This window comes from Rhea americana, unplaced genomic scaffold (assembly GCF_003343005.1).
Source record: "Rhea americana isolate MKP2758 unplaced genomic scaffold, rheAme1 scaffold_18, whole genome shotgun sequence".
NCBI classification, from domain to species: Eukaryota; Metazoa; Chordata; class Aves; order Rheiformes; family Rheidae; genus Rhea; species Rhea americana.
Window position 1 is genome coordinate 5,379,993 of NW_028185927.1, and position 27,543 is coordinate 5,407,535.

Consider the following 27,543-nt stretch of genomic DNA (forward strand, 5'->3'; position numbering starts at 1 on the left):
GCTGCTAAAGGAATATTTGGGGTTTTGAAAAAAACCCTACTACACAGGCATCATTTACATTGCACTACACATTAACAACGTGCCTTGTGAACGTTGCAACAAATGCTTCTTACGCAGACGAAGTAGGYACCTTTAAGTCCTACAGCAAGGTCTTCTGTTCCCAGCCTCCCACCTGTTAGGGAGGCACTGGAGCAACCGAAGGTGGTTTCCTACCCTTCTCTGACTCATTATTCAAAAGCGATATGATCGCGAGAGGATCAAAAATCAGCTCAGGTAGAAACTGTCAGCTTCCCAGGCTACTTTGAATGCATTCAGCCTCGAAACCAAAATAACCCATCCTGTTCTTCCGCTCCTAAAATTTTCCCTACCCAAACTATTCTATAATGTGTTATGCATCAATATGTTCATAATTTTGACAACTTACGTGGAGTTTATTGTATTCCATGATACTCTGTTTGTAGAATTTCATTCTACAAAAAATACCTCTAAATACAGTGCAAAACGCATGGATCATTTACAATTTTTTAAAAATAAAGTCTCAAATCTATATAAACCAGAACCATTTAAGTACAAGTGCCCATAAAATAAGTAGTCATAAAAAGAATTTACCATTGTCTTGAATCCAAATTTCGGAGTTCTCGAAGTAACTTTTCATTTTTCTTCAAGAGATGAAAGCTCCTTCTGAACAGAGAAGTGTGTAACACGTTTATGATCTGCTCAGCGATGGATACAGAACAGTACAAGAAATGTACAAGAACATTTCCTGCTCCATTCGAGAAACAGTCAACAAATGTGTTTGCCTTTTCAGCAGTCCCTTTTTTACAAAATGATTAAGATATCTTTCAAAAATATACAAGCAATTTTTTACTCCAGGAAATTTTCTATATCCATTAGAGCCCTGAGAACAACCTTTACTTCTTTCCACTTTCTTCTATCAAACTATTGGATCCTCTGTACAGAAGGAGAGCACGCCCTCTGATGCATATATAATCTGCACTTTGTAAGGCCAAAATATATGTGCTTACTGACAAAAGACACTCCCATAACCAACCRTCTTATGGAGTGAGAGCACTAAACATTGAGCTTTTGCTTTTCTGAATTGCAGAAGAGAACAGGACATAGCTCACTGGTCACCCAGAAGCCGTAACAATTTAAACAAAGATCATCATTATCTTACAGCAAGAAGGGAACTTTTCATTTTTTTTAAATTGTGCTTAAGATTTTGCCTATAAAACATACAGAAATGAGTTTAAGAGCAGTACTACTCAAGAACAGACTGCTTTGAGGAATCAAAGGCCCATATAAGAAATGTTATAACATCAAAACTCTTGATGTCAGAGGATTTCATCCCWATTCAGCAATATCTCAGTGTCATAGGTCTATTCTTCTACAGAACATCCATTTCTCCTCATAGTAAGGAAATATTTCAGTGCCTCCCATATGGAATTTGGCAGCTATGGTAAAAGAAGATTTCAGAAAGACCCTTAAATTCTAAGATGCTAATGTCTGTATGCACTCACATATATATGCACAGACATACTTAAATACACCTACACATAAAYAATAAAGATATCATAAACACAGAAAATATTCCTGTAACTGAACATGGTTTGTCTCCTATTGTTCTAAGCCATATTCAAACACTGTCAATGCTGAAATAAATGTYTGGGGACAGATCTCCTTTTATGCAATGTTTTGGGCTTCATGCAAGCATGCTTCTAGCAGGCAGAGAAACAGGATACTGCCCAGCAACACAGCAGTTGAGAATACGACTGTTTCAGAGTCTCTGTCAGGCACAGAAAGGTAATGATTTTTGCAGGACCATACAAGGAAAGCAAATAATGCAAGAAAGATGTCTTCTCTACCCACGTAACATCCTTTAGTTGAGTTGGTGAAAGGATTATTAGAAAGGAGAACACTCCTTCCAGTCTCCTTCCAACATTGTTATTATATAAGGACRTAAGGGCAACAAAAGCAACAGGCTTCTCCTTTCTATCTAAATGACATACTGAAATGCAGAAGAACATGCCATTTTCCCCTTTGCTGCAAAACTCCTCCCATGTTAAATACTTGTGTTGGCTAGCTCATGGTGCTATTGGTTAACTCACTCTATGATCAACTACTGTTACTTAGCAAGAGTTGCACAATTAAAGAAAAAAAAGTTATTTAACACTGGGTATTGTCTTTCCTTTTTACCTTTTATCCCAAGAATTCATCCCCAGTATACTGAGAAGCAGTCTGCAGTAGTAAAATGCTGACTGGGGCTTYTGTGAGGTTGGCTCGTCCTGCTCCATAGCCTTCATATTTAAATCATTGAAGTGTTTTTCAACAAACTCCCTCTCTTCTGTGTGCTGTTTCAGGATTGCGTTGATGACATCATTCTCCTGCTTTTCTGAGATGCAGACTGGCTGAGGAGCAGGAATGTTGAGTGAAACACCAGTTCTCTGTAAGCATTCAGGGCTTGTAACACCTAAATACTGCAAGAGCTCATCAAGAGCATCTTCTTCATCCCTAATTGTATCCCACGTTGGTACTGTGTCTCTAAATTTCCTTTTCACTTGGAGTGTAATTCCATCCCTTGCAGACACATCCTCCATGTGCTCATAAGATGAAAGAGTATCTTCTGTTTTTTCTTGCTGGGATAAAGAAAGTGCAAAAGATGTTTGTTGTGAAGATCCACACAAAGATGATGGTCCATACAAAATGGCAGAATCCCATGAGTATTTGCCAGATARATCACGCACTATAATTCTGACATTTGAATTAGCAGATGCAAGTCCAGCAGACAGTCCTCCCCCAGGCATGTCGTCTTCTGCTTGGATTTGTATACAAGACACCAGGGAAGTATTGTTTAACACAAAGAACTGCAGGTTTGGGTTCTCAAAAAGTTCAGGAGAAAGTTCAGGACTTTCACTGTATGGATTGTCATTGTTTTCACACACTTGACTAGTTAGCATAGCAGGACCTCCGCTCATAGGATAGTGGCCTAAGTGGTTGACTAGATGTGTTATCACAGTACGAGCAGCAACAGAAATTAGTCCTTGTTGTATGTGAGTTTTCACTGTGGGAGAAAGAATATAGAGTTTAAAATAGAGCTGGGAAAACAATACAGTTTTACATATTTCTTTTGGTCCTTCTTCCTTGGGAGTTTTAAACAAAGGATGAGCAAAGCAGGGTTAGGATAGAGCCAACTCAATAATGGAAAGATGTATGTTTTGAAGAATACTAGTCTTATAAATGAATAGCAAGGTAAATCATAATATAGTTAAAGTATCCTAATGGTTTTACAACCTACCAAATTCCCTTACTCTACTTTTGTGATCAACATGGTTCTTCTAAAATACTCAACRGCATTTCTTAATCTAGTGAAAATAAATCTTAAAATTATTGATGAACTAGAGACCATTAACTACAAGTCATCCACTTTCCAAAACAACAATGGAATTTTATACTTATACACACCATTACTTTGTGAAAAACAAAGGAACAAATATGCACACAACACCTAATCCATCCTAATTTCTCAAGGGACCAAATAGCTGCAGGTTAAGGTGGGAATGATGCCGGATCACTTTAAAGTACCATACCAAAAGGCAGGCTATGCATACTAAACACAACCTGATAGTAGCAAAATAAAAATAAAAGAAAAATGTCATGCTGTAACTGCACTTGAAAAAGTTTCAGGCTGGAAAAGCTTGGAAGGTAAAACAGAAGTTTATTGCATCTATTTTACGTAAAATTCATCTTGTGAAAAGTACCAGTATTCAAACATGGTACTGCCACTTCCTCCTTTGTCACGTATTTCCCATTGGTATACAACACTACCTGCATTTGCAAACAGACGCCCTGCTAGCCCAGAATAATATTGTTATTGGATTCTTCTATCAAATCCATTCCACGTTACTCATGAAGTAGAGTGGCCTCAAAGCAACTCAAACCACCAGGCAGACAATCCTCAACTGCTCACRATGCCTGCTGATAACAGCCATACACCAAAGCCTTACGCTGTAGAAGATCACAGGATCAATGTGGCAGAGCAGATATTTCYGCGTCTCTCTCTTGCAACAGGACCTGGAAGCCCTGAATTTGGGATTTAGGGGTGGGTGGGTGGAATCAAGATTGTATTCTTTAAAATTTTAAACTATTTTAAACATTGCAAAACAGCAGAAATATTTCTCACCATTTTTTTTCTCACTAAAAAGCTATCAAATTAATATGTTCTGAACAATCTTTTTTTCAGCACTTCTGCATTCAGCATTTACTGAATGTAACCTCTTGCTCACTTAACTGTGGTATAATTAAATCATCCTCCTTTATATTGCATATTTGTACAAAATAAAAGCTAATACTTAATGAACAGATTTCTTTTTGTAGTTTAGGGTACAAATGTGCCTTAATTGGTTTTAACCAGCAAAATAAAGGCAACTTTGTACCGTATGCTGACTGTCATGACAAGCCTTTAGCTTATGAAGCTCTGAATGCATTCTGCTCTGCAATATGGTCAAAAGTCAACAATTAGTATATACATTTGCTTATTTTTTGCATGGTTTAAGTAAAGCATGTAAGAAACACTTGGGAAGCTCTGCCCTTTTATACCTTTACAGAGTACTAGATCTAGTCTGCAAACATCATCTTATTAACTGGCAAAATTAACTTCATTAAAAATTGACACAAACAAATYGGCTATTAGGTTGAGTTGACAAATACTGAAAATGTATTTTGACCGTCTATAACCTCCTTGCGGTTTAAAAATTGAGASACACTTAAAAACATACAGCGAAGTTGAATTAAATGTCCGGACAGTGATAGCACACAAGGAAATTAAGTTACAGTGCCATCTGCTGAGATGTAAGGCAGAACTGTAAGCAACACCGCGGTATAACTCCTCAGCGCAGCACCAACCCGCACCCGGACGGCGCGGCCACTGGCTCAGCCCTGTCCGCCCACCCAGCTCAAACACCCGGCCCCGGGACAGAACGCCAGCCGTCGCCCAAATTCTGCTGAGCCGTCCCGCCGCGCCCCAAAGCGGTCCAGAACAACGCCGCACCAACCAACGCGCTCTCCCAAGCGAACGTACCTGCCCCGCGCTCACGCTCGGGCAGCGGGATTTCCATGGGTGCACGATGCACAACACGAACTGTCCTAACCCGGACGCACCACGGACGAAGCGCTTTTTWAAAAAGTTGCATTTTTGATCTCCTTTTCTTTAAAAGGAAACTAACAAAAGGCCAAACATCAAATGAGGGAAGTTTTCACATCAGAAATTGAAAGGTGTTAGGAAAAAAGATCAATCTCYGCAAAATACTTTAAAAATGTTCATTTAGAGAAGTATGAAAAAGAGGAAAAGTCAAAAAAATAATAATTGATGCATAGCTGTATCTATGCCACGCAACTGCTTCCTTTCCAATCACAACTCCCTTTATCAGGTTTGTGATTGGTGAAGAACAGGGCTCCCACAGAAGCAATTTCAAAAAAACTAAACGTTTTTGTCTACAACTGTGAAAAAAATCCTTAAAAATATTTCCATCCAGCTAGGCTCAATTCAATAGTTTCATTTTGATAGCTCTCAACATTAGAACATATATAGCACTTTTTGTTTCATTCTACATATTTTTATGGAATCACTTTCCTTGCTGATACACAGATTATAAAAATTTCTACTATATTTTATCCTAAACTTTGCTGTCATTAAATTTAAATAATTAAGAATTGCTTAAAGAGAAGTTCCATTCTAATTCTCCCTCACAGTTGTTCACAATACTGCAATTACAGGTAAAAGATAAAAGGCAGGTAACCCAGTAGATTTTCTGTCTCTAACAACCGTGCTGCTGTAGGCACATTGCCATGGCACAAGATGGCCCAAATTAGCGTTCATCCATCTGAACTGCACCGTGAATGGCTATAATGCTATACTCCTTTTAGCCTTGGAGAAAGTATAGCTCTATCAGTGYGACACTGAATCCAGGCTAATTAAGTCCAGTTAAATAGCACAGGCAACACTGATAGGCCAGTACTGTAGCTAAACGAGGCAGCTGTTGATACTGCCGAGAGGAAGGGTTCATCAACCTTCATGTAGACMTGCGCTGTGATTCCTCAGCAAACTTCAATATATTTAACATTTCATTTCAAAATTATTCTTTATGCATCTTTTAATGCAATCTGTCACTTTACCAGAGGACAAGGATACAGTTTCATGGATAATCTCAGGTATAATAGATTCTTTGCAGGAGAGGACACTTGGAAACTTCCCACAGCAGAGATGGGAGTAATCACCTCCTCTCCCTGCAGTGACTCTTCTGAGAGAATTTAACAGATCTTCACCCTGACCCCTGGAAGGTTTGCTCCAACCTCTGAAAAGATTCTGTCTCCACCACCTAGTATCACRGTAAGTCTTATACCTCCGTGGTCTCATATATCACACCACACTGCGGGTAAACCTCCATAAAGCTTGTGATGGATCCGACCTTGTGCAACGGGAAGCATAACATGGTATGTCAATCACATCTATATCAGGAGAGGCGTCCTCTCTTCAGAGCRCTGCACGTGGAACTCGGTCTTTAGGGTAGTGCTGTCTGTGGCCTAACAGAAGAGCTTAGCAATCTCCATCCTACCTTTTGTACAATTTCCCCTATTTCTCYACAACCGGTGTCCTACCCATTTCCAATCCTTCAAGCAAATTTCACGACAGCACTTTTGCTCTGCTAAATAAGAGGTTGACCCACTGGCATACTGCTTGCTGCTACCTTGCACAAATTATTCCTTTTCTTGATTAAGCCCCAGACCGGTTGTTACTCACCAACTTTACTCCTATCACTCCTCCAGCAGTGCCAGAGAGAACAGATGCTGTGTGCTGGGTTAAACAGTGCCAATTTTATTCTCTGCCTGGCAACATGGGCGAGAAGTGCCAAGGTTGCAAGGCCAGGGTTGCATTATAATGTACTTTGCCAATTAAATTTCACAATCTGACTTACAATTCCAGAGCCCTGAAACTTTAAAAACATATAGGGCTTCCTTAACTTATCTGGGGAGATAAAAGGAACATCTGAAATTACTTTTATTTAGAAATTTAACAAGAAATCATGAAAGAACCAATCATGTACGGAAATGCAAAATGAAGATATCGATGCTAAGGCTTTGTGCAACTAGCATTCATTTAAAAAGAAATCTATTCAGGGTTGTCTTTTCAGATTGTCAGATTAAACAAGCCACACAGCATTTGCTGCAAACCCATAATTACAGATTATTATGGAATACAAAAGATGCCAGGCATAAAAAGCTACTACAATTCACTACACTGTAATAGAACATGCAGGGGAAGTTAATTTTGGCAAATGCTTTAAATATTAGCTTTACATAATATGTATAGGTGAGACTGTAATTAGGACAGAATGAATCCTTCGAAGCCTCTTTCATTCTGACCCAGTAGATGATTACTTTTTACTAATAAGACTACAGCCATTTGACAAAAAGCCAACTACAGTACCTTGCTTCATTCTTCAGTAAATTTAATAATTACAGCTCCTCCTGCCAATAGTTCTCAAATCAGACTTGTTCAATCCAATACTGAGCTTATTAGGGGACAGCTCTATGTTTAGAATTCTTTGGCCAAAAAAGTACTTGAGGATGATGAAGCATGCCTTAGACAAGGGCACAATGATTAGCCATTTTCTCGACATAAAAAACAGCACGTAGTCACTACAGACCACAAAATCACCTGCTGTTAGCACACAGCTGCTACAAAGAGCTTCTGCATTTATCTGGTTCTTAATACCTTTAAGGAAGCCTAAATGGAACAACTTAATATGGAAGGAGAATAGCACTACATAGAGTTTCTGTTATCTGTATTAATCTCATCTTTTTCAATTTTCTTCCAATGAAGCCATTTGATATTTACTAGATACAGAGAAGTGGCATGTATTATACAGTGTATCTTAGTTTCTTGAATTTTCTGTTTTTATTTTAGTGTTCCGAAGAAAATTCCCAAGTCTGTTAAGGTTCCAAGTGGATGAGAGAAAATGTCTCTCACTCTAGGATTTTTAAAAGTATAAATAGCTCCACAAAGAATTATGACAAGTTGGGGAAAAAAAAAAAAAAAGTCATAGGAAGGAAGTTTTCAATATTGCAAGCTCAGATACGAAAAAAAAAAATCTTAAAAAAGGAACAAAATAGAAGTAAATTAATTTGCCTATAGCAAACTGAAAAACATTTATTCATGCTGCTGTACTTTATACTTTCACTGATACAGAGAACAGAAGAATCCATATCAAATTGGTTTTCATGTTATTCAGAAGATACTTACTTCAATTAATCGAATAGTAATTGCTGAAAATTATGTTAGTTCATTCTACTAATGGTCCTTACCTAATACCCAAGTATAATTTAAAACTTACTCTTTAGACAAACACTTCAATACCAAGAAAAAATCTTTTTAAAAGAAAATATATTCAGGCAATTTGCAAACCTTCAGTGACTGGCTGAAGTTTAGAAGACCGCTCTGAGTCTGGGGAATGTAGTGGTTCTGGTTCTTTCAAGCTTTCCAAATGCATAAAAGGATCATAATCCACAGATGCCAAATCAGAAAGACTTAGAGGGAAATATTTGGGGTTGCTGAAACACTGAGATCCATAGACACATCCATGCAGAACCTGTAACAAAAACAAGAGTTCACGCAAAAAATAACTACTGAAATTCCTACTTAATACTTCTATAAGAAATCCAGTCTACCTTTATTTTCTAATTTTCTAATTGCGTTTTCTAATTAAGTTGTTAAAAGCAGGTAGGCAGGATAAAATAGTGGATAGTTTTAGATGCCTAGTGTTTACAGAACCAAACCCAAGCCTGCAAAGAAAATTCCTAAGAAAGCGTGTACACTGAAGTGGAATGTAACAAGAAAGTTAATACAAGAAACCAAACTTACAACAAAATCACTAAGCTACCTTTACTTTTAGATTCCCTGCCTTCTTTAAGTACATATGCTAGGTCTAAGGCTTAATTCTTTTCCCTTGCAAAATACATACGTATGTATGTATGTACATACGTTTCTTCTTTGTCCCTAAAGATTCCTAAAGACAGTAATTATTGCTAAATGAAATTTCTCAGTATATAAAGGCTCATTTGTTTCAAATGTATAGTAAATGTATACAGATACTACAGCAGTAGTGTCTACTATCAGGATGACACACAAAAAACAACATCACAAAGTGTGAGACAAAATTAACTATTCCAAATATACCAAAGATTAAACAGTTAACTGTAAAATGTACAAAAACTAAGACAGAACTCCAAATTCAAGCAGTTTACAGGCATCTGAGGTCAGCTTACAGAAAAGCTCTGTCCTCATTTCCATGAAAACTGACACTATCTGCATACCTAGAAATTCTCATTTAACAAGGAAACATGCACCTTATATATACAATTAAGAACAGATCTTTCAGTCTTATCATTTTCTGCTCCTGTAGTGTGAAGAGGCTGCAGCAAGGTCTTCAAAGGCAAGGCCATTATCCAATCCAATAAGCACAGAAGTAGAGAGACCACCAGCTGCAAGAAACACTTTCAGTTAGAAATCTTTTAAAAGAGCACCTGCTACTTTGTATTTTTTTTATTCCTCTTTTCTATTTTGCTTTCATTTCTTAATTTAACTTCAGCAGAAAGTTAATACGCAATAATGTTTAAAAGCCACAGTATGTTCAAATCTTGTATTATGAGCAAAAACTCCATCTATTGAGAGGTTTAAGCAAGACCATTCACGTAACAGCTTTTCGTGCCGAGGAGTCTGTGAGTAGATACCATGCTTAAGCAGATACCATAATTCTGCAAAACCACCTCGTAAGACATCGCTTTTAAATGGCAGGTTACACACACACAGAGTGAGGCTGACACGTCATTCTGCACGTGAACCTCCCCGCAAAGCGAGCCGAGGACCACGCGAGACGGCACTGTGTCCTCCGCGGCGAGCGCGTCTCCTTCGCAACGTGCCACGGTCGCCGCGCGGCGAAGGCGCCGACCCCCTCCAGGAGGGAGTTCAAAGGCTCTCCAACAGATTCAGATTAGGACTTGCAAACACCAGACAATTAGTAACTGACTGCTCCAAATAACGATTTATAATTTTTAAAACTTAGCTGTTGAAGAGGAAACAATTCACATCAACGGTYGTAAGCTGCTTTAAAATGTTTTACAAGGCAAACAAAAATCTTTCAAAGAAAGCCCACGTAAATAATTCACTATCGAAAGACATACTAACATCACAGTCGCTTCATATAATCAATACAACCTTGTCTCACTGCCTAATAAACCAGACAAGGAAGGGCTCAGAGGATTCCTACATCCAGCCAATTTTTAAGAAACCTGTTAGGCTTAAGATGCCCAACTAGCTAAGCCAATTTTACTCTAAGCCAAGGCACTCTTTACAAGTCATAATTTATTGGTACCATAAGAGATGTTTGAAAAATCTACATTACCTTGCTTTTAAGTTCATTTAGGATCAGGAAAAGAAGATGGAAAACTTTTTAATTATTAAAACCAATCAATTTTAATTAATTTTAAATGCATATTTTCCTATAAATCCTTCAGAAATTTACTTGCATAAAAGGTGATCTGTTGCAAATTTTGAAAGACTGTACTGTATTAAAGAACTGAATCCCTGCTTTAAGGGAAATATATGCTTTAAGGCATAATAAAGCTATGTCATAAACCCTTCATAATTACATTAACACAATAAAACGGAATGAAAAATATTTACCCTCTTGTCCTGTTCGTAAGAGGAAGCTTCTGTACTGGGTAGCAGATGGGTAATAGTTGCTATTAGAATCTGTGGAAAATACAGCATTTTTTTTTTTAAATATATATATATAATGTAAATTAATATTTTAAAATAATTTTAAAGAAGGTAAATGTGACACAATACTAGATTTATTGTTAAATTCTATTAAATTATTTTCAGCCCAATTCCTCAACTCTTTTTTGTTTTAACTATTAAACTATCTTTTCTTTGAATTTCCTAGAAGTTATTGAAAGGGTATGTCATGCTCGACTGATGTAGGTGCAGTAGGGTCAGCAAAATTATACAGCTACTGCAAATATTCAGGCAGGAAACAAACTTTAGGGTGCAAGAAAAAGCCTGAAGCAGGTTGTGCAGGGGGAGCTACTGAACCCCACTGTTTCTTAAAACTGCTAGACTCTGTAAACGCCATGCCTCCTCTTAGCCAACACCACGAGTGCACAGGAGCAGAGCAACGCTTGCTGCACCTCTCAGGACGTTTCCAGTCAATTCCCCCTCCAGCCACCTGGGAGACACGAAATCCTTTACCCCTTCTTTGAGCAAGGCTCGCAAAGGATACAGTCTACTTTGCTATTACATAAAGGTGTACTTAAATTAAATTTTTTCTTTATACTGAAACACTTAAATGGATAAGCAAAATACTGATTCGTATTTTTAAGGAAGCACTTTCTCACTAAAAATAAATAACTGCTTGCAAATTTTTAATACAAATTTTTGTTTGGACTTTATTTTTAATATCTTATTCTTATTGGAGGAAAAAATATGCATGATKTAATCAGTTTGCATGTTAATATTGGAGTCGATAAGTAAGTGTGACGTGAACCTAGGCTATTCATGTTCAGTCAGAGTATGTTTATTCTGAGTTAACCTATTGTGAAACATACATCTCAATATTCTGTCTCAATATTTTGTCTCAAATTTTAATTTCAGTGAAATAAAATTTTACCACTAAATTTAAAATAATTAAAGTTTTCATAAAACAAATACTTACTTGAATAATTCTTAAAGGTGAATCAGCTTGGTACACTTGAAGTCTGTGTACATAATGAATTAGCATGTTCAACATACTGCAGGCAACCTGGGCTACTGTTTTATTTGGAAACTGGAAAAGACAAAATAGCACAGTAAAAACGAATATGTGAATTCACATAYGTATGATAGGTGAAGTGGTCAGGAAAGTCAGTAATAGTTTTATGCATATAGTTCCTTACATAACTATTTACAGGAGAAATTGAATTAATTTTTACTAAATTTAAAAAGAATTATTTTACAGTCATAAACACGTATAGGGTCACCCACCCCATGGGCCTGTGACTGCATACAATGAGGGAAAGGGATTCAGGGAGGGACCTGTTAAATTTAAACACCTCAGACTGGTTAGTATAATTTCCATAAACATCCAGAAAGAATGAACTAATTTTTTATTATTCTCATAATTATTAATGTTAAAACATCAGTGGGAAAAAAAAAAACCCAAACAACAAAATCCAAGAATGTTATTTGGAAATCAGAAGTCTTTGTTGAGAACTGATGCAGACGAACAGCTGAGGATCCAAAATGCAAGATACAGTATTAATGGTGAGATTAACTTTTCTGTTAGTTGTTAATTGCTGCTGTATAAAGTCCGGGTTTCTGTGGAAGTTCAAACAGGCACTCAAAATGGTTACTTGCACAGCAAAACTAGAGACTTCAGAAGACACAACAAACCTCACAAAAGACAGAGTTACGTGCAACACTCCCAAGGAAAGGGTTTCAAATACATTCTTATTCAAGAAATTATTTTCTCTTTACTGAAAGCAAGTTTTCCAAACCATATTACTGATGAATCTCAGATCACTCAGAAACTGGGAATTCCTGCTTTAATCTGGAAACACCCTAGAAGGGCATTCTCGCTATTTCTCCCCGGGACGGAGGTGAGTGACAGCAGAATTCCTGCTCTATTTAACCAACACAGTAGGTTACACCTGCTAATCTCGCTCTCCTCGGCAGAGGACCTATTGCAGGAGTATGCTGCGAGGCGGCCAGGTGCCTACTTCCGAACTCAGAGAGAGGTTGTTATGTTGGAAAAATACTAAGATATATTTTTTTGCTTTCTTGCACTGTGTCCTTGATCAGTCTAATTCCATGAATGTTTTACAGAAGGGCATAGCTCAAAAACCTAAAAAAGCTGAAGTTGTTGGGCAATGAAGCTTGAACACAAAATTAAGCACTTCAGAAKAAAATTTTTGGATGGTAAAATTTAAAGGGTGAAAAATACACTGGAAGAAAATTCTGCTCTGGCCTGCTTTTTATTACAGCAAAACAGCATTTTTTTACACTTAAGGTCTCGAAAAGATAAAAACAAGCCARAGCCGAAGCAAAAGCATGGAATACAAAGCTTTAATTAACATTTTTTTATTTGCTGTATTCATATAAGTATAAAGAAAGACTACGAATGGCTCTTGTAARCCAGCCAAAGAGATGGAAGCCAGCATACACAACGTAGCTAGTCCTTGTTCCGTCCTTCCCTTTTTCTCACCGTACCCAGTTTCATGCTATTGTCAGCTTTTAACAGAAACACGGCAGGCATCTCACATCTGCGAGCCTCGCAGAGTTCAAGACACGAACACCATTTTTTTGCTGCTGCTGACARAGCCTCTCTCCATCCTGTGAAGGAATACTGTAAACACACTGTAAGCAGAGCACTGATTTTAATGTTCAAGCCTGAGTGACAATCAAAAAAATTATAYAAAATTGAAAGCTTAATGATTTGATTACAAACTTGAGATCAAATCCAGACTGCTGGAAAGATCYTTACAAGCTTGCAGGAAGAACGCCAAAGTCACTGACACCAGGGAGGACAAAAGGTGTGGRAAAACCTGAGCAGCTTAATATGGGATATCTAGATTACTGACTTGAAGACAAAATTACCTGAGAAAAAGACCTGGAGACTTTTCGGAGTCTTTGAATAATCAGCTGTTCACTACTTAAAAATAGTGAACATTTTCTTTTTTACTTTTGTTAAAAGAAAAAAAAACACAATCAGGAACATCAGGCTATAAAATGACGAGCGAGTGATTCCTAGTTCTGGTTTGTGAAAATCATTTAGCTTCTTTCTGTGCTCTGGCTAGGAAGTATTTTTTTTTCTAATTTAAGAAAAGGAACAAATCAGTGGAGTCATAAATTTCAAAGAAATGCTGAAGGGCATGAAGTAATGAATATAAATAGAGCACAAATCTTGCGCACATAGATTTTCAATTCTTACTCATGGAAAGAGCATTAGGTATAAAGTTTGATTAAGAACACAGAGATTGGCCAAACCAAACAAACTAAACTCTTCATCTACTTCAGAAATCTGTCCCAGCATGGTCAATTATCATGTTTGGGAACAGAAACTTGAGAATAGATGCTTACACAGCTTCGTGTCTTGGAAGCACGTTTTTCCTAAACCCGAGCAGCAACATTTGGTCGATGCCGGATAGCAGAACAATCCAGCCCTTTGAAGGCTGACTTCGTGCTGATTTTTCTTCCCCGAGAACCTCTAGACGTGGCTCAAAGCAGGCTACAAACCACCCACCAGCTATCCTCGATCTCAGAGGAATGCTTTATGTTATAAAGCACAAGAATTCACTACTTTCATATGACTTTGTGCTTAGTAGTGTAGTTATGAACTTTTTTTTTTTTAAAGTTACTTAATGATGAGTACAAAAATGAACTCACTCTTTGATTGGTGCATACCTCTCATGGTTTTTCCCTGGAAGGGTAGCTCTACCCTTGTCCTACTTGCAAATATCCCATGGTTAGCACTCATTCCACTAAGACTGTGCAACACATAATTTCGTGACATATCTGCAGTACTTTTGAGAGGAACATTATATAGTCCTGTGATGCAGTCATCTGGCTGTGATCCTCTTTGCTCAAACTTTTTGCAGAGGTTAACACAGATACAGCAGTATGACCACTCTGTTAGAGAAGTGTCAGCTACATTCAGAGCGAGCTGGAGGTATGAAGTGCTTCCACATGTCAATAATAAGCATTTTTGCTAACATTCGATATTATTTATTCACTTGTATTCATCAATAAGTTGGACTAGAACCATCCATTTACTTCTCCTGAAAACACGAAAATAATCCATTCTCCAAACAATCCACTACTTGGAAACCAAGATATTGCTTAGGTAACAAATTAGAGCTAATTTGTTTTCCCATGATATATTTACGAACTCTTCATTTCATGATTTTGTTCTCTTGTAAGTTTATATCAGTACTCAGAACAGGAGAAAAAACAGCACGGTTTGGAAATTTTTGCCAACACAAAGCAAAGAAAAGTAGAAATATAAACATCTTTGTCTTCTCATTCAAGAAGTAATTTATGCTTAATATAAATCAGTTACAAATAATTGGTTTAAGAAATATGTCAAAGAAAAAAAATGGAGAAATCACAGTGAATGTCAGGATTAATAATAGTTCAAATTTTTTGATAAAATTGGAGAAATAAGATAAAAACAATATCATTTGCCTAATATAAAACTTTCATAGGAACTTGGTAAGATGCACCAGCTAAGGGATACTAAAAAGCAAGAGGAAGACCCTGGAAGAGAATGTCAGTGAAGCTGCAAAGAATGAATGCAACTGCAAAACAGGAAATTGCAATACATAGTCTAATACTAAAAGCCCCGAAGCCATCCATTTTAGAAGTAGACTCAAATCCTGCTCCACAAGACAGAATCAGATGATTTACTAAAATACCTTTCAGCTTCAGTTTGCTGAAGAGAAATCAACAGTTAGTCAGCAAAATGTGCACAAGCCACATATAACGGGTGTATACCCCCATTTTTATCATCATATACATCCAGAAAGACTATTCATTGACTTCGGATGTAAACAAAGAGCAAGTAGAAATCCTCTGAAAATAAATGSGGAAATATTAAGATATTTGAAGATATAGCTGAAAATAAACATGCCAACTTTGAAAAATGCTAGAAAATAAAATGTTTTAAATAAAATATTTAATAATTCCATAAAGTATAGACGAAGAGGGAATAGATTTGTAAGAAGTAGGGAAGAAATACAGTTAAATATCAAGGAGAAAAGACAGACTGACCAAAAAAAAAAAAAAGCTTTTTAACAAAGGAATAATAAAAGGAAGCTGTTGATATACCACCACTAGAAATTCTCAAAGCTGGATCTGAAATTCATCAAGACTGTTTCAAAATAGTGAAAAAATCTGAAAATTCTGTTATTCCCAAAAGGAAAGGCAAGACAAATGTCAAAAAACCTATTCAGATGCATTTTATAGCTGTTGCTCAACAACGAATCAGCTGTATCTGGGTAAGCTGCTCTTCTAAATGGGAATCACTGTGCATATTAGCTAGGTTTAATAGATTCAAACAAAAAAATCAAATACCAAAACAGTAAATCATCCTAGATTTCAAAGATTTAATGTGAAGGTGTTCCTAGTAGAATGACATGGAGACTATCAGACACTATAAAGTTTTATATTTTTTTTCCAAAAAATTGAAAACAACAAAAAGTGGAAAGTTTCCTGAAAAGCTATTACTCAGTGTTATAGTATGTTTCACAAAAACTTGGAAGTAAATTTTAATGATAGCTTTAAAAATGGAATCTCTCTACTTCACATGAAAATTCAGAGTTCTCATTTTTCCCTTTCAATAGGTAGTTCATTCTTTGATGCAAACTCTTGATCTGTCTTTGGATTCAGATTATTTCTAACAGGCACTGGTCTGAGTGATGCTGTCCTGGAACAAGTGTAAAGCAGCACTTTACCACAGGAAATAGAMTATCCTCTAGTGCTTCCATGCATCTAGTAGAAGCACCTCACCTACCTCTAAATACCTGGTCAGGTCTGAGAAGCAATACTGCATAATGCAATGCTCTCAACCTTGGAAGTGAGGAGGCACATAATCTAGTCAGGACATGGGGATGGGGGAGTGGTAGGCAGGGGCAAAGAGAGGCCAAGTGAGAAAGAGGCATGAGAAGCTTCARAAAAACTCTGCTTAGCCTTAGCATTTGTATCTTCCTACTTTCCTCCCCTCTTACACTGGACGTTCTGTTTGGTCTGGCAGTCACACAAAGGCTGTTGCCTTTTGGCAACAGGGACAGGCTATTGCATGTGACGGCAGATAGCTTGCAAACCCGGGATCCCTTCCAATTTCCTCTCTACCTTGGCCTTTCCCTTTTGCAATGTGTCAGGAGGATGTACCACGGAAGCTTCAAGAGAGTAAGAGCTGGGGAACACAGGCTGCCAATTAGGGAGGAATCTGATTTCCCTGGGCATCCATGTCTAGCCAAGACAGGAGATGTGAATATTGCATAAGGGAAGACCATGGCAGCACTTTTGTGCTCCTGTATCTTTGTAGGGCTCCCAGATGACTTGCAAGGAGCCAGCTAGTTACAAAGAGGTGTAGAAAGTCCTGCTAGAGCCCGAGGCACCAGTGTGATACGAGATGATGGGAAGGGGTATAGCTGGATGAAGTCGGACAAAGCCAGTACTTGTTTTGCTGAAACATGAGTTGCAAGGATTATTTATGAGAAATGGGGAGACAGACTGTTATGCTCCAAAGGCTGGAGGTTAGAGTGAGGTGGCTAATGATATATAATAAGGTAGACAAAAGAAAAGGGGAACAGAGGAAAAACAACAACAAARAAAAAGGCTGATGTAAGGGGGCAGCACATTGGATTAGGACTCTGGTATTTAAATTCTATTTAAAGATCCACTGTCTCATGTCCCAGAACATTATTTCTTCCAAATTTGAGAAAGTGTAAATCATAATACAGATTTCTTTTGTAAAACAGTTTGGAGATGCACCAGCTAAACTGAATTCATTCCTTTGTAAGGACTAAAAATGTAAAGTAAGGATGCTAAAATGTGATCATGATTCTGAAGACACAAAACATTCTTACTTATAAAGATAATATATATTGGAAAAGTGTTAATTTCTCACCTTTAAAGAAACACAAATCACATTCAGTGCTTCCTTGATCTGAGGATGATGTGATTCATGAACTAGCTCCTCACAGATCCAAATGCCAAGACTGCAAAGAGCAACACATCTGCAAAACAATGTTGGAAATCAAACAGTTGAGAAACAAGCTATGGTATCTTGCTATAAGAATGTGTTCATTTCTATGATTCATGATATGCTTTGCTGAAATCTAATAAATATGTTTTAAAAATTTATAYGAGAACTATAAAAAATTCTTTATAATGCTGTATCTTATTAAAAAATGAGCAGAAAGTTGCAACTACCCAGATCAAAAAACAGAAAAAAACACAGGGATACACTCTTCTAAGCAACTAAAAGCAACCAAAAACAATTAAGAACTCCTGCAGCTCCTTATACAATTTTCTGTTTAAAACTTCTACCTGAAATCAATACATGGAAAATTCATACAAATATGCTTAAGAAAAACTTAGAACTGAGGGGGGAGAGGTGGGTGTATTCATTCATAGATATTTTAATTTTTTTTTAGGTGACAATAAACAAGGAATGAAGAGGGGTAAATGAAGGCCAGACATGTGCATATAGTGTGAGAAGACACTTAAAATAACTTTTTTATGTTGTTTTTTTCTTCTAAAATCAGTTAATAGATGCAAAATGGAAAGGTAGAGGATATATACGTAGATGTGCTCAAATCAGTAGAGATAAATGAAATTGTCTTAGAAATATTTAAGGAGCTTCAGAGAGATATGGACAGGCTGGAGAGCTGGGCGGAGAGGTTCAACTCATGAGGTTCAACAAGGGCAAGTGCAGAGTCCTGCACCTAGGGAAAAACAACCCTAGGCATCAGTAAGAGCTGGGGGCAGACCTGCTGGRGAGCAGCTCTGCAGAGAAGGACCTGGGAGTGCTGGTGGATGACAGATTGACCACAAGTCAGCAATGTGCCCTTGTGGCCAGGAAGGTCAATGGTCTCCTGGGGTGCATTAGGAAGAGTGTTGCCAGCAGGTCGAGGGAGGCGATCCTGCCCCTCTACTCAGCCCTGGGGAGGCCTCATCTCGAGTACTGCGTCCAGTTCTGGGCTCCCCAGTACAAGAGAGACATGGAGCTACTGGAGAGAGTCCAGTGTAGGACTACAAAGATGATCAGAGGGCTGGAGCACCTGCCCTGTGAGGAACGGCTGCGAGAGCTGGGCCTCTTCAGCCTGGGGAAGAGAAGACTGAGGGGGGATCTGATCAATGTGTACAAGTACCTGAAGGGAGGGTGTCARGGGGACGGGGACAAACTCTTTTCAGTTGTCCCGTGTGACAGGACAAGAGGCAATGGGCAGACATTGAAGCACAGGAAGTTCTGCCTGAGGAAGGGGAAGTTCCACGTGAGGGGGAATTTCTTCCCTGTGAGAGTGACGGAGCCCTGGACCAGGTTGCCCAGAGAGGTTGTGGAGTCCCCTTCTCTGGAGATATTCAAAACCTGCCTGGATGCAATCCTGTGCAATGTGGCCTAGGTGACCCTGCTTGAGCAGGGAGGTTGGACTAGACGACCTCCAGAGGTCCCTTCCAACCTCAGCCGTTCTGTGATTCTGTGAGCTATCTGAAGCAATCGTTGAATCACTGGTAATTATCTCAAAAAAAAATAAAGGACAAAAAATATTCTGGAGAACTGGAGAGACACAAACATTTTACCTACACCAAGAGTAAATGGTTAATTATGGGCAATTATAATCTACTCAATTTTGATATCAAGAAAGAGATCAGAAAAAGGAAACATTTATAAGCAAAGAAGAAAATAAACTGATTAAAAACAACTGAAGTTGGTTTGTTAGGAATAAATTATGTCAAACCAAACTAGTGTCTTCCTTTGACAGGATACTTATCTACTGCAAAAAAGAGTAAGCAGCAGATTTAAGAAGTCCCATGTAACTTTTTCCACATACAAAATAAAGAAAATGCAGTCTAGGAGAAACCAGCACAGGGAGTAGGTGTGCAACTGGCTCMAGAACTGCAGTCAAACTGATTATCATACAGTACACAGCCAAACTGCCGGGGCTTCTCAAAAGCGATCCCACAAAGGAGCTTGTAGTGGGCTCAAGTTTAGTCACTACTTTCAGTCCTGACTTGTGTGATGCAATAAGGACTATACAAATAACTACAAGGACTATTATTTATATAGATAAATAACTAAATAACAGTAAGTTGGAAGAGGCTGCAAACATTTTGGAAACAACATCAGAATTCAAAATGATCTGGATAAAACTGGAGAAACAGCCCAGAAACAAGATAAAAGCTGATCCTGAGAACAGCAAAGCATTATATATGTGAAGGAAAAATTACAGGATAGAATAGAAGGCAAAATAGAAGTGTCTGTGAAGCAGTGTCATAGAAAAGGGATTTTAAAACTACACAGAATCATAAATTACATTAAGTCACGAATATGTTGCAAAAATACATCTTTCAATGAGTTCTGTCTAACAGCTAGTGTGTGGATAAGATGTTGAACTATCCTGTTCTGCACAGTGTTGCTGAAATCTTAATTGCAGCACTGCTTCTATTACATTTTGGATAATAAAATTTAAGAAAAATTTCTGGGAGTCCAGAAAAAAGTGACAAAATAATAGAGAAGTTTGGGAAATACAACAWATAGAAGGAAAACTGAAGGGCTTATTGACTCTAGATTACAGTTAAGGAGKGAAATGGTTACAAATCTTTTGACACAGAGTAAGTCATCAAGGAGTTTAACTTGCATAGAAAAGATTTCTGCTAGATACTAGCCAAAAAACCTGCCTAGTTGCAAAAGTTAGCTAAGTATTACAACAATCTAAAGAGTCTGTAATTTTCTTTTTGAGAAAAATTTCAGAACAATTTAGGCAAACTACTGTCAGGAATGGTTTGGATGCATTTGTGTCAAAAGAAGAGAACATTACAAAACTGCTTGTGGGCCCTTCCTAATCTACACTTCTGCCATTTCCACAATACGTGTTTCAACACACCTTGACCAAAGAAAATAAGAGCACAGCGTGGATATAACAGATAAACACAGACCGTTTGTGTAAGCTGCCTGAGAAAAAAAACCCTTTAGTATACAGAAGGTAGACATTTCTAAGTCCTTCTTACTGTTTAAAGCTTTCTTCTTACTACTGACAGCCTCTCTATGTCCAGTGATGTACTGATCTGCAATGCATCCAGAAGCCTGCCAGGTTTCTCCTGGGAACACCAGCACARCTACCATTCTGAGCAGCTCTTCAAAAGCTCTGCAGCTGTGGGGCTACAACGTTGTTATTGAAGGATCACAGCCTTAACAGCACAAGAGAAAATGAACACTGAGTCCATCATCTTGCTACTTCTTTTTCRGGCATTTTTCAGACTGTCAGCAGTAAGAGAGGAATTTGATTAACACAGTTATTAATCTTTACAGATGAAGATCTAAGAACAGACCATATTTCAGATAGCTGACTTCCCTGAAACTCAGTTGGATCAAGTATGCACTAAAACTGAAAACACTGAGTCTCTGCAGAAGAGACAAGAAATAGAAATATAYGGGTAGGTAACAACAGCACTCAGACTTGTTGGAGACGTATGAAGCTACACACCTAAGTTCCAAGAAGCCTAAGCTCTCTTCTAGGAAACTGCAAAGAGAATTATGCCTCTACCACTGCCTCTCCCGGGCAGTTCAGGGCAGGACAGCTCGGYGTTCTGAGGGGCTGCACACAGATGGGTATCCTGCTCCTACACGCACACCCTYACAGCCGGACGGGACAGCAGGACCTGCAGGATGTTCCTTCCCACTTCCCAGCTGCAAGGCCAACAACGAGGTTGCTAATACTACGTGCTTCAGTCCCACAGGATCAGTAATAATGTTCGGAACCAATCTGATTTAAACTACCTTTTTCAAAGGTAAAATGGGGATCGTTATATTTTCTTAGAACTCAGTTTTGCAAAACGATATGAAAATGAAAAGAAAATGATCACAAAATGTTCCTTCCTTGCCCTGTGCTGGAAGGTATTACCACCTCAAGGTGAAGAATAGGTAAGTGCGTTGATGAGGGGAACATTTCAGGCAGAAGATTGCTCTTGGTTTTCCAATGAAAGGGTCTAAGGAGCTATAGGTTCTACAGCACTTATCTTTCCACTAACATTTTCAGGTATGTGGTCCTAGTAGTCTGCAGTTTTTTCTCAGTAACAGTTTGTTAATTGAGCAYATGCCCAAATACAATACTCTACCCAAATACACAAGGCACACAAATGCCTTTGAGGGGCACTACAGATTCCTACTCCACTCCAATCCACAATACTCTACAAYAGAAAGCCTCTGGAGAGGGAGAAACAAAATCCTAAGCAGAGCAAGAAACAGAAAAGACAACAAGTAATATCCTCTTCCAAGTTCTCTATTCGATGAATAGACTTAGATTTAATCAAAGTAATCATTCCCCATGTATGTTTAGCTCGGTATTTACTGCTTGTTTTCCATTCCCTATAGAAGGGCTCGAATACCTTGGATTTTTTCTGTTATGCAATTAAATCAGTTGGCCTAACAAAAGATAATCATACCCCCCATTTAACTAATTTTGTTGTTAAACTAATTCAAAAAATTTTTTCTCTAGTACAGAAAATCCTTGAACTGAATACCAGTGGAGGCTGGGAGAGCAGATAGGAGAAATATCATTGCATTCTTATCYATATTTAAATTCTTTTCTAACAGCCACTGTCAGAGACATTATACTGGGCTAGACCAACATTTGGTCCAACAAAAAAATGTCCGTTCTTTTATCTCTATTTACAAACAATTTCAAATTCATGAGGTGAAACACAGTTTTGATGCTGGTGTAGAAAACCATGAATGAAATAYGTATCAACTTTTACTTCAAGATCTCTAATGAATTCACTTGAAAACAGTATAATACAGAAAAGAATCTTTTAATTTAGATGCCCCCCCCCCCTTTTTTAATGACCTACCGTGCAGGACCAGATGGCTCCTCTCTTGCAGAACTTAACACAGTTTTAATTATGAGTTCCTAAAACAAAGAGGAAAATGCTCAGCAATTTGCCAACAACTCCATCACACGAGACATCAGAAAAATAGGATTTTACTATAAWAGACACAGGCAAATTGCTTAGCTGAGTCTCTAGATTTTTGGTTAGATGAACTGTTTGCTTACCACTACTCGTGGTTTCAAGTCTGCCCCACATGTTAACTGTTGTGCTACCCAAGAATATCCCAGGTCCTAATCTCTGCTGATTAACTGTTTGTTTCATGGTTTCCAATACATTTCCATAAATTATCAAGGTTAAAAAAAAGCTGGCCTGCCTAAAGCTATCTTCTGCAAACAGCCCTGAAGGGATTTACAGGAAGTACCTACTGGTTACTTTGAGTTAGGTATTAAACAAACATTTTTCCCCATCAAAATTAAATTGATTAAAACATCTTCAGACATTTAACTGCAGAACAAGTGGCTCTGGTGCCTTAAGAATGACACTGAGAGGAATTCCGAGTCAACTTGATGACATGTCCCTAAAGCTGCAGTTTGCTTTTGATAAAGTTCAAGTCAACAGTGGTACATGCTGCTGCAATAAATGCAATTTATGTAATAAAAATGAGAACGCAGGAATCCAAATTCAATTCCAAAACAGCAAAAAAGTGTAGTGCAGCTTCCAACCCACTATCCCTTTTTAYACTGAACTATGTTGGAAACTTCTGAGGAACCTTACTTAGACATAGTAATCAGACACAACACACACACAACGGTTAAACATGTGACCTGAGCTATGGCCAGTTCCAGTATAATGGCACACCACCCAATTCTGTGTTACGATAGCGAGGGCAAGATCTCCATTAATTCTCCATCTCTTTTTTTTTTTTTTTTTTTTTCGATGTATAGAGGTTTTCTAAAGCCTCTAGGAAACCAGGCAGATTTTAGTTGTTATGAATTCTCAATAGATTAAATACTGTATCTTGAACCTCGCAGTCTTTTCCTTCTCAGCTGATTAAATCTGTGAGACTTCAAATAGCCATAATAAAAGTGACCTTGAAACAGCAAAGCAACACATAGTTTCCTTTTAAAAGCATACATAAACACTTTATTATTCTTATTAGTTAAAAGTAATTACAAAATACGTTTAGCAGTATAATATTGACAAGATTTTATGGAATCTTGAGCCTTATAATCTATTTCAGATGATCTATGACAAATTTTAGAATCTTAAATATTAATTAATATTTCCTGGAACAATATCATATTAAACAGGTAATTTGAAGCTGCAATATCATCCAAATATTCTTAAAACTCCTACCTTAACATCTGTAAACTGAGACACAGCAATGTCAGGAATGTTTGGATGAAGAGCTGGTAGTTCATGATATAAATTGGGAAAACAGACAAGAGATCCTAGAAGAACTTGTGCTTCAACTCTTGGTGCCTAGAAGAAACAAAGGTGGAGGTAAACATATGCTCTTAGTGCAGCCAGGAAGGTGACAATTTTAGACACCTTCTTTTAATGGCTGAAATTCTAGATACTTGCATCCCTTTTCCTTCTACTCATCAGAGATCACAGCCCTGTTCACTGCTACTCATGCATAGCCCATGATCCCATTTTTCAAACTGGCCAGAAGGAAGCGAAGGAATTTTTGGGACTCTAGAAAAATGAYTGAACCACCAACTAGGCTCAGACCTTAGGTTCAGCAAGTTAAACAGGATGTGGAAAACTACCRAACATGACTTGAAACATTGCTGGACACCACAGATAACAGTGTAAGAAGCTGGGAAAAGTTGCAGCAACAGTGCTGTGAAAGAGAGMTGGATTTCACAAGCGATTCTGGGGGAATGAGTTGAGAAGTGGCCAAAACTCATAGGCAATTGGAGGGGAGTACTGGGGACCTTCTGGAGTCACGCAATGCCAATAGCCCCTAGGTTATCATATTAAAATATCATATAAGGCTGAAGTTGCCTAGGTAGTAATATTAGAAACACATCTAAATAGTGCAAACATGAGCAGTTTTAAGAGTTCTCAAGCATCATTATGAAAGTTATTCCATGGCAGAGATATGGAGAAACAAATACACTTTCAAAATGAAGGTACAGTCAAAATGGACAGGCATTTTAAAATATTTTAAAGTACAGGTCAGCAGCAGTCATAATTTCTGGTAACCTCAAGTTTAAAAAAAAAAAGAAAGAAAAAAGAAAAGATATTCTGCATCAGCAGTAATCTTTCCATTCTTCACATCGTATTTTCTGTACATACCTTGCATGTGAGGACTTGCAAGTTCAGTGTTCTAGAATAAACCACTGGCAATATCTGCATTTGCTAACCATTAYATTGACTTCTAGGGACAAATTAACACTAAGAAAAATGTTGCTTAGTTTTCTCCCCAAATCTTTCCTCTTTAYACACAAATAAAAATGAACTGATGAATACTTACATTGAGAAAAGAGGAAGCGGCCACTCGTCCTGCTGCTACGATGAAATCCATAATAAGCATGGTGGCACCAGGCAAGCCAAGTGAAAAGAACTGAGGAGAACAGTGCTTGATGATTGTATTGACAATATCCTTGCAGAAGGAAGAAGGAAAAAAGGAAAAGAGGAATATCAGCATGAGGAACAAGCAATGGAAAGAAAAGTGGTAGTTACTAAAGCTCAAAAGTAAAACAAAAAAGTAAAAAAGCAAATTTACTGTGGCAACTAAGATGAGTTAAATTCTCATTAGTGAGCAAGAACTAACGTAACAGCTATAGTTCCAGGCTATACAGGTYACATCACTTCTGATGTGAACATTTAAAAAGAATGTTTAAGACCTAAAGACCTACAATATTTTCAGACTTCTTCATATCAAAACCTATATAAAAGAATTGTTTTATTTTACYTTTTATCAAATGCAAGCATTTGATATGGGATACAAGGAAAAAGGTTAGCCTACTTTTGCATCATGATAAAAAGGATTTCATTTTTTAAGCTAATCAAACTATAGCATTTTTATTAAGCATGGAAAAAAGTCACGTTGTTGCAAATTTGTCCAACAGTTCTTGTTTTATAGCTCTAGTTTCTGGATTCRCAAGCCTTCTTTATACAGAAGTAGTTCGACTCTGCAGTTCTGGAAACAATCTTGCAACTAGATTATTCCTTTCAGCCTCAAAAAGGCTGAAAAATGTAACTGTAAAATCTGGGAGATCCTAATTAGAATAAAAAGAAATACTTTTCACTCCTTCAGAGCTGCAAACTAAGTTCTAACTAAAGTTAAGCCTTTCACATTTGTTTAATATATATAACACAAGAATAATAGTACTATGGTTAACAATACTTGGGAGACTATTCGCAGAAATATCTTTGAAGGAAGTACAACTGGTTTAAACAAATAAGCCAAAGGTTAAGATATTCTCCAGTTAAACATTTCTCTTTCATTTGTTTTAAAAATGCATGTTGAAAAACACTCAGTTCAGTTCCCTCGAAATTCAGATCTCATTGATTTTAGTACAGAGAAAAGGCTTTTCTATATGCATTTGATAAGATYGAAGTCTTGCTAACACTCTCCTTCCATAAAACTTATCTTTCTCTTCTCTACTATGATAAAATTCTGTGTTTTGGATCAGAGATTGGTCTACACAGAAGACATGTGAAGCTGAATCTGGCTCTTACAAATTGATCTACAGCATCCCAAAGTCAGTTAGGCTTTTCTACAAGTTTTTTCTGCTAGTAGCAATAGCTGTCAAGTTGTTAGTATGGAGATAAGTCCTGCAAAGATTTATATAGCCTTGAAAATAGAGCTAAATTCTGGTTAAACAAGAAGTGACTGTGCAGAAGCATGTAATGAGGCTGGATAGCTGATCAGAAGCAAAACGGTTCTGTAAACTGCTAAGCACATGTGCTTTGCAGTGCATTCTATCATCCTGATTCCCACATAAACAGCAATAATGGCAATATGCCTCCCTCTCCATCTGTCAGGGTATTCTTTCAAGGAAATCCTGGCCCACGACATGGRATTCTGAACAGCCAGATCTCATCCCAGTGGATGGGACACAATAAGGATGTGCTGCTGGATATCCCCCAACTCCYTCTATTTAGATATCTCAGTTTGCCGGTTTCTACAGTGCTGTAGAAATAAGCTACGTTAGATATATTGCAAACATGATAACTCTCCCACTAGCTCCACTGTTGCACCAGRGAGCAGGCAGGGAGAGCAGCTGACCTTAAAGAGATCTGCTTCTGTCTCTTTCTTCCATGCTGCAATCCATAACACACAATCAGTAAAAGATGACAGAGTACATTTTCTGCCCTCTTGTTTGCTTGAAATGGACTACAAAAAAGGAATTTCTTCATCCAAGAACATGAAGGCAGTTTATCAAACACTAACAAAAAAGTATCAGTCACATAACTACCTTTAAACACAAAGTTGAATTTCTCAGCTGAAAATCTATGCAGTGTTTTTGACATAACTATTGTATTTCTGGTTATACTATGCATATTAATCTGAATTTTATAATTAAACTTACCTGATCCACATGAAGAAGTCCACAGTGCATTATATTGTAGAAATGAGTTAAAAAATCTCTATTTGGAGAAACATCTTGTCTTCGCTTCATTGTCTTACAAATGAGCTTATAAGCATGTAACTTTCCTTGTTTGTACTTATCAGTCAGCATTGTTGCCTATAGTTGTGGAAAAATACTTATTATTCATAAATGAAAGAAAACACTTCTGCACCTACACTTCCATTTCTTTTATTGTTTCCTGCTAATATTTACCTTGAACAGCCATGGTGTTAGAATTCTCAGTGGTGGAATTAAAACTGGTGGTGATGGTGAAGTTAGGTTATCTGTTGAAATACCAAGATTGTCTCTTATCTG

At 37.6% G+C, this 27,543-nt stretch overlaps 1 protein-coding gene across 9 annotated transcripts in view; it reads right to left on the reverse strand.

Moving 5' to 3' along the window:
• The window catches only part of RALGAPA1 (Ral GTPase activating protein catalytic subunit alpha 1), a 130,082-nt gene that overhangs the window by 44,371 nt on the left and 58,168 nt on the right, over nt 1-27,543 (reverse strand). For all 9 annotated transcript variants that reach the window (XM_085301705.1, XM_085301704.1, XM_085301699.1 and 6 more), the window contains 12 exons: nt 27,442-27,540; nt 27,190-27,345; nt 25,125-25,253; nt 23,999-24,124; nt 22,664-22,722; nt 17,721-17,829; nt 11,769-11,879; nt 10,739-10,807; nt 9,403-9,537; nt 8,462-8,645; nt 2,197-3,061; nt 610-681 (listed from right to left, as the gene is read on the reverse strand). In XM_085301705.1, coding sequence (XP_085157831.1) covers nt 610-681; nt 2,197-3,061; nt 8,462-8,645; nt 9,403-9,537; nt 10,739-10,807; nt 11,769-11,879; nt 17,721-17,829; nt 22,664-22,722; nt 23,999-24,124; nt 25,125-25,253; nt 27,190-27,345; nt 27,442-27,540 — 2,114 coding nt within the window. The remainder of the gene's footprint in view (nt 1-609; nt 682-2,196; nt 3,062-8,461; nt 8,646-9,402; nt 9,538-10,738; nt 10,808-11,768; nt 11,880-17,720; nt 17,830-22,663; nt 22,723-23,998; nt 24,125-25,124; nt 25,254-27,189; nt 27,346-27,441; nt 27,541-27,543) is intronic.